The sequence below is a fragment of the Mixophyes fleayi genome, chromosome 1 (assembly GCF_038048845.1).
Source record: "Mixophyes fleayi isolate aMixFle1 chromosome 1, aMixFle1.hap1, whole genome shotgun sequence".
Taxonomy (NCBI): Eukaryota; Metazoa; Chordata; class Amphibia; order Anura; family Limnodynastidae; genus Mixophyes; species Mixophyes fleayi.
The window spans coordinates 433,066,085-433,079,568 of record NC_134402.1 but is presented as its reverse complement, the minus strand read 5'-3'; the positions used below and the strand labels follow the sequence as shown (position 1 = coordinate 433,079,568).

General features: G+C 39.1%; 1 protein-coding gene across 1 annotated transcript in view; it reads left to right on the top strand.

The window, feature by feature from the left end:
- Window positions 1–13,484, top strand: part of SPEF2 (sperm flagellar 2) — a 166,341-nt gene that overhangs the window by 82,353 nt on the left and 70,504 nt on the right. The window contains exons 11-13 of the mRNA XM_075184373.1: window positions 7,357–7,576; window positions 11,294–11,421; window positions 13,305–13,377. Of these exons, the coding sequence (XP_075040474.1) occupies window positions 7,357–7,576; window positions 11,294–11,421; window positions 13,305–13,377 (421 nt within the window). The remainder of the gene's footprint in view (window positions 1–7,356; window positions 7,577–11,293; window positions 11,422–13,304; window positions 13,378–13,484) is intronic.

Genomic DNA, 13,484 nt, shown 5'->3' with positions numbered 1-13,484 from the left:
CGTCTGTCTTGTTTTATGTATGTCCTTGTCTTTCCTACTGTTCAGCGCTGTGGAGCACTGTGGTGCTTTGCGAATCTACAATAATAATAATATAAATAATAATAATATGCCTCTTAGTGAAGCAGATGATACACAGAGTAGCCTCTGAGAAATGCAATGTTCTTGGGTACATGCTGTTGCTGTTCCTGCTGGTGAAGGCGAATCACCAACCCAGTGGGCTGTCACAGTCATATAATCTTTAGTTTGCCTAGTTCCGCTTATCCACATATCTGTGGTTAAGTGTACAGTGGGTAGAATGGCATTTTGTAGCCCAATAATTACATTTTTACGAACCTTCTGGTAGAGGTGAGGAATAGCCTTTCTAGTAAAATGGTGTTGTGATGGAATTTGGTAACGGGGACAGAAGACCTCAAGTAACTGTCTAAAACCAGCTGCATTAATAGTGGATATTGGACGCAGATCTAATACTAGTATAGTCAACGTGGCGTCTGTGATCCCTTTGCCACTGGGTGATAGCTTTCATACTTGCTTCCTCTTGCAAAGGATTGTTTAACAGTCAATTGTTGTAAACTACTAGTAGTCTTCTTCTTGGTCTGCTTCTGGGTTGAAGATCCACCCCCAGCAGCAGGAGCAGCAGCAGTGGGCCTTATGCTCAAGAATTCTTCTGAGACGTTTTGGATAGGGGAGGAGTCATCTCGCCGTAGAAACATGGATGCAGGACTAACTCCGATCACTTGTGAGGATATTGATGATGAAGGTGTTGGGGGTGTGGATTGCAGGTGCTGGGATCTAGCTGAAAGAAGGGAGGTAGCTGATGCTGGACTGCTTTTTGTTATTTTTTTAGCATAAGTTTCTGATTTTCCCAAGAGCTTTCCATGAACTAGCGTCAAATGGCGTATCATGGATGAGGTTCCTAGATGGTTAAGGTCCCTACCTCTATTGACTGTGGATTTTTTTGTCTTATGCCCAGGCATGACAAAGGCCTTCTTCTTATCACTGACAAGAACTGCTGCAGTCTTTGTTTGAAAGTGTAGGAAAATAATATTGTGACCTGTGAGGTGGTGAAAATTGACTGCAAATGACTTGAAATTAGTGTTATTGAGGTTAATAATAATGTAGGGGGAAAAAAAGCAAAATTATGTGATTTTAGCAAAAAAATATAGGGATTTTAGAAAAAAATAGGGAACCAAAACACGAAGTTAATCCAGATCCAAAACCAGAACACGGGGGGTCAGTGAGCATCTCTAGTCTCTATAAGGGTGATATTCAAATACTGTATATCATCATTTGTTATAGTGGAAACACAGAAAAATCCAGGCTCTGCTGGTGGCTTGTGTCATAATTCTAATTTTTGGATATTTGCAATGCACCTGTGTCAGCAATTTCCAATGCTCTATCAGTTTTTTATTTAATATTTCATGTTTTCATTTTAATTTGGAGTTTATGCTTTAAGAAATAAGGTTTCTGAGTGTTATAGGATATGACATTATGACTTCTCCTTTATGTGAATTTCATGAGAAAGATAAGATACAATAGAAGCATAGGAAATTCTTGAAAACATACTTGAAAATAATGAATCCTCTGCACAGACAGATATAGCTGTGGTTATATCGTCTGTGAAGTTAGTTCCTCTTTAGAGAATTCTTGTCTTCAAAATATGTATTGAATGGGTCTTTTCAGCCTGTGTTTAGCTGGTCAAGTTGTACAGCTGCAACATAATCCGGATATAAACATAGACAAGTGAAGGGGGAATTACAGGGTGTAATATCCCCTATACACCACACTTACTGATTTACATATTTCTAACACACATAACCTCAATGTATAATATATACACAGTTCACACACTCAGTGGCCACTTTATTAATACACCTGCTCATTGATGCAACAATCTAATCAGCCAATCATGTTGCAACAACTCCATGCTTAAATACATTTAAAAAGTCTGTGCACTCATCTCATCATCTCACCCTACAACCTGTCCCCTCTACCCTATCCCTCTCCACTGCATGCCCACCTCTATCTCACCTCTTCAACTTGTCTGTCTCCACTGGCACATTTTCATCCTCCTTTAAACATGCGCTCATCTCACCAATTCTAAAGAAGCCAACTCTCGATCCAGCCTCTCTCTCCAACTACCACCCTATTTTTCTCTTCCCATTTCCTCCAAACTACTTTAGTAATTAGTGTACAATCGCCTGTATCACTTTCTCTCCTCTTACTACTGCCTCGGCTTTCTCCAATCAGGCTTCTGTCCCCAACATTCTACTGAAACTACTCTCATAAAAGTGATCAATGATCTACTTACTACAAATTATAAGGGTCATTTCTCTATACTCATTCTCCTGGACCTCTGCTGCTTTTGACACTGTTGAGCACACTCTTATCCTACACATTCTTCACTCCATTGGCCTAAGTGACACAGTTCTTTCCTGGTTTACTTCCTCCCCATCGAACCGATCCTTTAGTGTTTATACCTCTGGCACATCCTTCCCTCCTCTCTCACTCTCAGTTGGGTTCCCACAAGGCTCTGTTCTTGGCCCTTTACTCTTTTCACTGTACACTTCTCTTGGCGAACTAATTTGCTCATTCAGTACCACCTCTATGCTGATGACACCCAAATCTATATGTCTTCCCCTGATCTCTTGCCTTCTGCACTGTCATGTGTAACCAACTGTCCTTCTGCTATCTCTACATGGATGTCCCAAAGCTACCTAAAGCTTAATTTGTCCAAAACAGAACTTATCATCTTCCGTCCTGCCAGTGACCACTTCCCCTCAAATCTTTTTCACTGTCAATAAGACCACAATTTCCATAGTCTCCCAAGCCAGCTGTCTTGGTGTCACGTTAGACTCCACCCTCTAATTTATTCCTCATATTCAGACTTTCTCCCAGTCCTGTCGACTCCACTTTAAAATCATTGCCAGAATATGACCTTTTTTTACCCAACATGCTACCAAAACTCTAATTCATTATCTCATGGTCTCCCGTCTGGACTACTGCGACCTCCTGCTCTCTGTCATTCCCGACACCCATGTATCTTCACTTCATAGCATCCTAAATGCTGCTAAAATGATCTTCCTCTCCCACCGCACCACATCTGCTGCACCACTTTGCAGATATCTACACTGGATCCCTGTGTTCTCTAGAATCCAATTCAAATTACTCACTCTTACCTAATAAAAAGCCCTCACTATCCCTTTATACATCTCAAATCTCATATCAAAATGCTCTCCCTCCCATCCTCTTAGATCTACCTCTGTCCTGCGCCTTGTCTTGTCTCTGGTAACCACCTCTCACTCCTGCTTCTCCCATGCTGCTACCCACTTATGGAGTTCCCTACCACAGCCTTCAAATCTTTAAACGCTCTCTGAAAACTCATGTCTTTTTTTAGAGCTTACCTTATCCCCGATTATACTATTCACACTAATGCACCTTCACAACTGTCCCAATCTCCACTCAACATCGCTCCTCTTGTTTCAGCTGTACCCTTTTTCCTGGTAGGCTCTCTAACGAGTAGGGTCCTCCATATCCTTTGTTTTCATGTCTGCATTTATTTTGTCTACCTTGTATGTCACTGTTTTATGTACGTCCTGTTTTCCCTACTGTACGACGCTTTAGAACACTTTGGCGCCATACAAATCTACGATAATAATAATTAACAAATAATAAAAGCATGCAGAAAAGGCCTAGAGGTTCAGTTGTTGTTCAGACCAAAAACACCAGAAAGTAAAGAAATGTAATCTAATTGATTTTGACTGTGGAATGATTACTGGTGCCAGGCGGAGTGGTATGAGTATCTCAGAAACTGCTGATATACTGGGATTTTTCATGCACAACAGTTCCTAGAGTTTACAGAGAATGGTGTAAAAAAATCGAAAAACATCCAGTCAGACAGTTCTGTGGGCGAAACCGTTTTGTTAATGAGAGAGGAGAATATCTGACAGGAAGGCGACAGTAACTCAAATAGTCTATGAAAGCAGAACACATCTAACCTTGAAGTGGATGGATTACAGCAGCAGGAGATATACTGGAGTCCACTCCTGTCAACTAAGTGCAGGAAACTGAATCTACTGTGGTTATAGACTCAAAAAAACTGGACAGTTGTAGATTGGAAAACGTCTCCTGGTCTAACAGATCTCGATTTCTGCTGCAACAGGCAGATAATAGGGTCAGAATTTGGGGTAAACAACATGAATCAATAGATCCGTCCTGCTTTGGTTAAACGGTGCAGTCTTGTGGTGGTGGTGGTATAATGCAGTGGGGAATGTATTCTTGGCACACATTGGGCCCCTAATACCAATTGAGCATTATTTAAATGCTAAAGCCTACCTGAGTTTTGTTGCGAACCATGTGCATTCCTTTATGGCCATCATCTCAAGCTGGTTCCATGGACATGACAATGTGTTCTCCAGTGGCCTCCACAGTCACCAGTTCTCAAGCCAATAAAGGACCTTTGGGATGTGGTGGATCGGGAGCCTGCAATGCTCATCTACTTAGCACTCCACTTGCCCCTGCTCTGTTCTTCTAGTGCGCTGGGGCTGGCACTCGATTAGTGGAGCCCTGTTTGGTATTTTATTTTTGCTGTAATTTTTTAATGCTCAAGAATTATCACACTAGAGCTAAATGCCCAAACAGCCTCCATTCGCATTTGCCAGCCTCTCCACATGTTCAGAACAGGGGCGGATCTAGAAAAGTATCCTAAAAGGAGCGATTTAGGGGAGGGCGATTTAGGCCCGGCCCCCTTTTTGACTTCAAGGCTGCCGGCGGCTGCACAATATGTGCAGGTCCGCTCGGCAGTGACAATGTGTTGCCCGGCTGCTCTGATTGTGTTTTAAACACAATCAGAGCAGCCGGGCAGCACACTGTCACTGCCGAGCGGACCTGCACATATTGTGCAGCCCCCGGCAGCAAGCCCCTGCTAGGGGGGGCGATCGCCCCCCCCCCCCTGGATCCGCCACTGGTTCAGAAGAGCAGAGGCAGGGCTTCCGAGGGAGATTTACGCACATTGCAGCTGCTATGATGGTTGTTACACCTCTATTATTAATGGAGACATATGTGTATAGATTTATAGGTTTAAAGTATACAGTGCATTTATCCAGCATCTCACAGTGTACTCTGATATTTACAGAACAATAAATGCACTATATAATAAATGTGTTCGATTACCTCTAACTATAAACAAATAAATGGTCAACATTAAAAACCGTTGAATACTTTTTATTCTGCCATGGTTACATTAGCACGTTCCTGCACTAGTGTTCTCCTTAGTGTGGCATATGTCACAATGATTTCACCACAACTTTGTTTTTTATCATAATATGACGTAGTCAGGTTAAGCACTACATGACCTATATATAAAGATGTTAATGTGTAAGTGACTAACACGTCTCTGGTCAAAATATGTGTCTTGCATGAGTCAACATCCAGGATAGTTATATGTGATAGACAAATACAGTCAATCGTTCCATTTTATGGACCAATAAATTGTGTGTACATTCCAGGAAAGTTGAAAATGAGCAAAACACTTTATAATTCCCTAGTCTGCAAGTAGAATAAAGGAAAAATGTTCCAGGCATTTTGTAATTAGCAAAATTATATATGGCCATATTGTATTGTGTTGTATTGTACATATTGTGAAATAGCTTACTACAACTTGTGAAATATCTACCCATAGTGGACTTTCCATGAAAACCCATGTATGCAGAGGGGAAATAATATATAATTAATTGGCAACCTAGATAAAAAGAAAGATCTAGGAGTAATCCTTTCTCTATAAGGGAACTAAATGGAAATACTACTAATTTTAAAATAACATGTATTTTTTGTAAACTTTGTTTGCTAAGTGATGCTTTGATCCATTGTTATTACTGGATAAGGCTAACCAATCATCCCATCATTTCTATGATGACTTGTCACCACCAGGGCACTGTTTTAAGATTTTGGATGATGTTTGATATTACCGTGCTGTTGACAATTCCCACATAAGTACAAAATGCAGAAAGTGTGTTTTTGACATCCAGGGGGTAAATGTACCAAGCTCTGATTTTGAATATCCCACGATTTTCTCGCGGGTGTTTCATCTCGCAGATGTATTAAAGTGAGATTTTATGTAAAATCGCCAGAGATGTGTTTCTGGCAGAATCGCCATTTCCAAAATCGATAGAGATCAAAGTCCCGACTGTTTGCTACCCTAGCTATACAAGTCTCAAATGTATGAAGCTGCAATTAAGCAAACTTTCCCGAGTTAGCTTTAAAAATCGCTACATACAACACGCTGTTTCCTATTTGCGTGATTACTAGCTGCACTTGGAGAACCACAAGTGCCAACATGGCCCGACACCCATGGTTGGCTGAGACCTGTAGTTCCACAAATATAAATGTTTACAAAACCATAACACCCTCATTAAAACCACACGCTTTTAATAAAAATTAAAAAAAACAATAAAAACATAACACAGCCTCTTTATTGCCACATAAGTTTAATAAAAATAATAAAACCCCATACTCACCGATCTGAATTCTTACTCTTTTGTCAGCAGCTTTGAATTTAAAAGTATTGAAAACCCATGTCCATAAATATTTATATATGCAAATGTCCATGCTTGAGAGTCCCAAATAATTTGTATTTCCAAATGTCCATGCTTGAAAAAAACGTCTTTTCTTCGGGTGACATACACCCCTGTTCCATGTTGATTGCAATTTTATTTTCTTCTGGCCAGAAGGGCCCCCTTGTTGATTGCAGTCTTCTTTTATTAAGGCCAGAAGGGCCCCCATAATTGTATTCCAAATCCAGAACATGCTTGGTTAAAAAATAAACCCTGACTACAGAGGCCGCAAGCTTAGCTTGTATCTAATACAAGCTCTGATACGCAATGAGTTTAGCACAGGCGCAAGGTCTATTTATAGTATAGCGGGTTTTCCCACAATGTCATGGGCATTATAGCAGGGGGATCCCTGCCGCGTGTCCCCCTGCTATAGTGCCAACCACCCCGGCTGGTTTGCCCAGTGCTGGTTATGTGAAAATTAGGGGGGACTGCACGCAAATTTTTCCCTGATTTTCACGTAACCACCAGGCCAGCAGCACTAGGGTTAATAGTGGTCGGGCGGGGGGACCACACACATTTTTCTATTTTTAAACTTTTGCTCTGTAAAACGCCTCATAATGTTTATTTTTATAGGAAAAACTTTCTCTGTTTTTTTATGTTTAAAAATATGAACAGATGTTACATTTAGCACTGCAGTTGTTGTGGTTACTAAGCTCTCGTCATCCTACAGATAGGTAAAGATCAGTATATCCATAAAGTGTGTGCATTGTCCCCTATGGTGTAACGTTTTCCCCTGGCTCTTTGGCAGGCCATGTCGGGAGAGTGGATTTCATCTGATGATGTTGGGGTAAAAGCACCTGCACCAAATACTAATATTCTGGGCCATGTGGTTCACAGACTGTTGGAAATTGTCAATCCTCCCTCAGTGACCACACCACCACCTGTGTTTCCTCCATTCCCCATTAAAGGCTGCGTTCTTGGAAAGATCTACTCAGGGAAGAGCACCTGTCTGAGGCATCTGTCACAGGGTAACGTATCATCTTCTGCTATCTATTCTGCTTTCTTTAAATATTATCATACTGCCTATGTGTACCAAAATGCATCCGTGTTTAGAGTTCTATGTATTGTAGACTTGAACCTGCCTGATTGCTGCAAAGTAGTATTAATTATGTATAAAAAAGGTAAAAATAATCAATATATGGCGCTCCACTTTAGAGCTGCTTGTCCAAAAACACCTAATAAGCCCCAAACATACAGTATGACAACAAACAAATATGAGGAACTGACAAGCGCTCCTATATACCTAGAGATCTGGGTGTGTCAATCGAATAAATTATACACAAACGTCTAAGATAAAATGCAGTGTGTACTACTTGTAACCCATAGGTCATATAGTCCTCAATGGTTAGAAATAGTATTCATAGTCCTCAAACAATATATATAAATCCGGCAGACAAAGGTATAAAACATGAGCAGTATAAACTACATATGACCCATAAACAATAGAGTACTCACACAATATGGGACAATAGATGTGAAACAGTACTTATCATCTGGTAAAATGTCCTCAAATGTACGATCAAATAATCCAACGGTGGAGTGTGAGATGGATCGCCCCTATATCAATAACTGGGTAGGTAAAAAGCTTCTCCGTATAACGCGACTCCCAAAACTCGAAAACAGCACCCAGAATGCCTCACAGTGACGACATTCCCTCTACCTCCAATACTCAGGCGTCTCGAGTATTTATTACGTGATTGCTGCACTTTTGTTTATAAAATAAGATTGATCGCTATGATGTAAACCCTATACATATATATATATATATATATATATATATATATATATATATATAGTGGCAAGAGCCCGATACTGCAGAAGCACACGCAAACAACTTCTTCCTTTTTATGGTGCTTTATTGTCAGGATGGTAAATGTTTTGACACCGTATACTTGCACAGCAATCATGGAGACCCTAAACACTAGCTATACATAGTCCAGCTCTCTCTCAGGACTAGCCAGCTCACCCAGCGTTGGTCTCAGTGCACAAATGATATAAACAAGCTTTTATACCTGATACTCCTCCCCCAGCCTTAGCTTGATGGAAAGGTGACACACCCACCTTCTCTTTAAAAGGAAACACCCATCACTAGCTCTGTAATTCAAACAGACACACCCTGTCTGTTTGCTGAGAGGAAGGATTTCAAGTCATGTAAGTTAAACCAAATTTAAACTATTGCTTTTCATACATAGGTCTTTACATTCAATCTAGGTGCATTACTGCACAAATGTTTTACTCTACTTCCCTGCTTTCTCTGCATATTGCCAGCTAAATGCCTCCTTTTGTTACTATATATATATATATATAGATATATATAGATATATATATATATATATATATATATATATATATATATATAGATATATATAGATATATATATATATATCATAGAGTTATTGCTTGTTTTCATTAAGCTTGTTTTAATGTTTATCATTTCAAATATTGAAGTTTTAGAATAATTTGGATACATATAATGTATACTGAGTGCAGAGTAATATTTGTATAATCCTATTTCCGTTTTAGGTGTCTTGCGAATACATCTATCCATTTATAGCAGAGTATATATAACTAGCAGCCATGGCATTGTCTGATATACAGTAGGTCTATTTATTAATGTGAAAAAAGCCTTATCTCAGGCAAAAGGTCTACCACTTGCAAAAAGCTTCCCCATGCAAAGAAAAATTGTATTACAACTTGATACAACTTCACAAGCAGTTTCTAAAAATAGGTTGCCTAATGTCATTTAATTTTGTGAGGCTGTTATGAGAATCTGCAAACACACATTGCTTTACATTTTCTGCCACACATTAGTTTTTTTTCTATTCTAAATAAGTTGAATGAGGACGCATCAGTTCCACTTTGCTTCATTACCACTGGCACTGGCATTGCTTCTTTTATTAGCAATGTGGGCTTGACTGAGCACATTTGTTTTTTTTTGCCCATGGTAGATTTCAGCTTATCGTTAAGTGGTAAGTTTTCATCCTCATCTAACGACTTTTTGGGACAAGAGTAAATATTCATCGCAGTATTACTGTCTTCTTATACTCCTCTATAAATGGCTGTGAATAGTAACTGCCACTTAATTGTAATTTCAGATGTATTTTGTTTTCACCATTGTTAGAACTTGGCATATTGTCCTCAAGGTCTTCAAATGTGTGACTAAATAAAGAAAGCTCTATGTCACGATTTCATAGGGGAAGATAGAGATGGATAAGTGTCATTATCATCTGTACCGCCAACACGTGCTAGTCAGTTCACCATGTCATGTGTTTGACTCATATCTACAAAACCATCGTTTTGGCTTACAGGAAGTGTTTAGGTATCTTATCTTTATGCAAGTTGCCATTCTCCATAAGGTCAGCTAGATTAGTGCAGAAACAATGGATTTTGGATTTATTACAGTACTGAATAAAATAAAAATAGGGAATGTAAAGATGTGGGTTATATAGGCAAATCGGGCAATGCTGCTATACAACAAATGTGAACATGATGAATGGAATAGTCAGAGACCAGATGACTGATATATCACAGCTCACATCACAAGTCGCAATCACAAGTTGTTGGTTCCAGATGTTTTTCCCTAGACCAGTCCCTGAAGAATGAGCCCCTGAGGGTATGTAAGGTCCTTTTATAAGACAATGGACAGGAGACTGTTCTTAAAAATTTTCATTCTATGCACAGTGATTAGTCTGAGTCTCCAGGGGGGACGTAAATTATTTAGCGAAGTTTGGACGATATTCAGAATTGGCCAAATTGAAGTCTCCATCTTAAATGCAGGTAAAGGTGGAGGGACCGGAAGTGAAAGCTTTTGGAGATCCCCACTGCAGGACTAAGGATGGGGAGGAAGGGGGAATGAGTAGCAAGGAAAATGCCCCTGACTGGATGTGTTCAATACATTCATTCAATAAAAAAATAGGTTAAATTTAATATGTATACAATTTATAAAGACTGGTGCACAGGTAATTGGGAAAATAGGTGTTGTAATCCACAGCAGCCAATTAGGCTCTTGCTTTCACTTTCTAAACTATATTAGAAAATTGGTCGAGTCTATTGAGTTCCAGATCATCATCATCATGTATTTATATAAATAAACTAATTCCGCAGCACTGTACAGAGGATATTTTGTCACTCTCGTCAGTCCCTGCCCCACTGGAGCTTACAGTTTAAATTCCCAAGAACACACAGACAGAGAGAGAGACTAGGGTCAATTTGATAGCAGCCAATTACCTTCCAGTATGTTTTGGATTCTGGGATGAAACGGGAGCACCCGGAGGAAACCCACACAAACACAGGGAGAACATACAAACTGCTCTCAGATAAGGCCATGGTCGGGAATTGAACTCATGAACCCAGTGCTGTGAGGCAGAGGTAGATGATATAACTAACTACAGAATCCATCAGAGGCCTCGCCATGCATAAGAAAGCCACATTGGTATACTTGATCTAACGAGGATATAGCAAGAAAAATTTAATTCTAAGCACATAATTCAATACTTGTGCCTCATTTATTTAGTTCAGTATCCTTATGAATAAATTGTTTGTTTAGGCTTTTAATAACCTAGGATATCACTAAGAATAACTAACCTCCAACAATGGCTACAAATCATATCTGTTAGTGTAAGGTACGGTCACTATTGTGTTTACATTGTATAGACCGGATATTTAAACTGTTCTTGTGTTGTCAGCTTACAGTATCCGAGTGCTGTCCGTGGACACACTAGTGCAGGACTCTATAAAAGCCTATCAAGAGAATGAAGTGGAACAAGAGGTCAGTTTGGCTGCATCTGATCAGAAGGAAACCGATGAGAATCCGGTAATGGATCTTACATTATGGGCAATTATTTGTTACTGTCCTCTATGTGATACTTATCAAAGCAGATCCTTAGGAAACAATACTTTCCTCTTCTATTTCATACATCTAGGGGTAAATGTATTATGGTCCGGTTTTGTCCACTCGCGGGAGTTCGGCGAGTTGACAGCTAAAATTTAAAGCGGCGCTGGCTTGTAAAGGCAAACTTTAAATTTTAGCTGTCAACTCGCCGAACTCCCACGAGTGGACAAAACCGGACCATAATACATTTACGCCCTAGTGTTATAATTATACACTATAGACCCTTCATGTGTCTGATATCTCTATAGGAGACCTACATTCAGTATATATTATTTATTTTGCTTATTGTTTAGTGGCCTTTGGGATTTTAAGGATTAACCTCTCTCATAGATTATTGCTCTGCCCTTTAATGATACTAAGAGGTCTTTTTATAATTAGAACCCTGATGTTCTCTCCGTAATAAAAATCAGTTATTGGCACAAGATCAAACAAAAAATATTGCAGTAAACTGAGTGATACTCATTCGTCATGTAGACGCCCGGATGCGTGAGCCGTCTTTCAAGATAGTGCACGTACAGTAGTAGTAGATGTGGATTTTAAGTTGGATTTGAACTTTAAATATAGATTTTATTTTAAAAATTCTTCTTATTTTTTTTTAAACATTAATGGATTTAAGATGCTTTATTCTTAGAAGAAAACATTTTTTCAATGATTTTGTTCTCACCATCCTGAGATGGCGATAACAGAACCGGTATCGTGGCAACACAAATACTGTGTGTAATACATGTTAAACAGGTTTCCCCATGTAAAGACGGTGACCTCTTTCGCAATGAGCCCTATCGCCAAAGAAAACACCCATTATAGCGTCCGGTGGGGGTCTTTGCCCTTTAATAAATCTGCCCCTGAGTCCTGAAAAGGAAATATTTACAACACAAAATGCAGTAACAAAATGCGACAGATGTTTAGTGCCTGTTTCTTACTTTATGCGGTACATGTATCTAGCTGCGAGTTTTCACAGGTTTAAAAAGTGGAATTGTTGCCTATAACAAGCAATCAATCAGATTCTAGGGCCTGATTCATTAAGGATCTTAACTTGAGAAACTTCTTATTTCAGTCTCCTGGACAAAACCATGTTACAATGCAAGGGGTGCAAATTAGTATTCTGTTTTGCACATAAGTTAAATACTGACTGTTTTTTCATGTAGCACACAAATATCAACTTTAAATGTCAGTGTACAAAGAAGCTATGAAGTATTTGTGTGCTACATGAAAAAACAGTCAGTATTTAACTTATGTGCAAAATAGAAAACTAATTTGCACCTCTTGCATTCTAACATGGTTTTGTCTAGGAGACTGAAATAAGAAGTTTCTCAAGTTAAGATCCTTAATGAATGAGGCCCCTAGTTATCATTTATTTAGTACATTCTACAAAATGATAGCTAGAATCTGATTGGTTGCTCTAAGCACCATCTCCACTTTTCAAACCCGCCAGAAACTCTCAGCTTTATACATTTACCCCTATGTGTCATTTACACTGTGACATGCGGGATACTGCAGCATTATACTGCTCCTGATTATGAGCACAAATGTTAGTAATATTTTGTTTTACAGAATTAGATGTTGACAGGGAGTACAATGTACAATGTTTGAGGGTGTTACTGATTTTGTGATAGTACGCAGAGCTTTTTAGCTATCTCTCTTTTCTATCATGAATCATATCATCAATTGATAGAAACGAGAGAGAACATTGATGAGGTGCAATGATTGTATGCACTGAAACAAGTGTGAATTTAGTGTAATCTCAAATGACTATTTTGCACTATTAAAATTCAGCAATTGTTCTGTGTTTTTTGTCCTCAAACCAGCTCACAGAAAGAGGTGCCGCGGTACCAGATGGCCCTGAAATACAATCAAGTGAAAGTATTTCTACAAATAAAAGTAAGCTGTCTGATGAAGTGAGCAAATTCATCTACATGATTGATATTTATCTGAAGAATGATGTGCTATACATCCACTTAGTACAACATACTGTGTAACGGAATAAT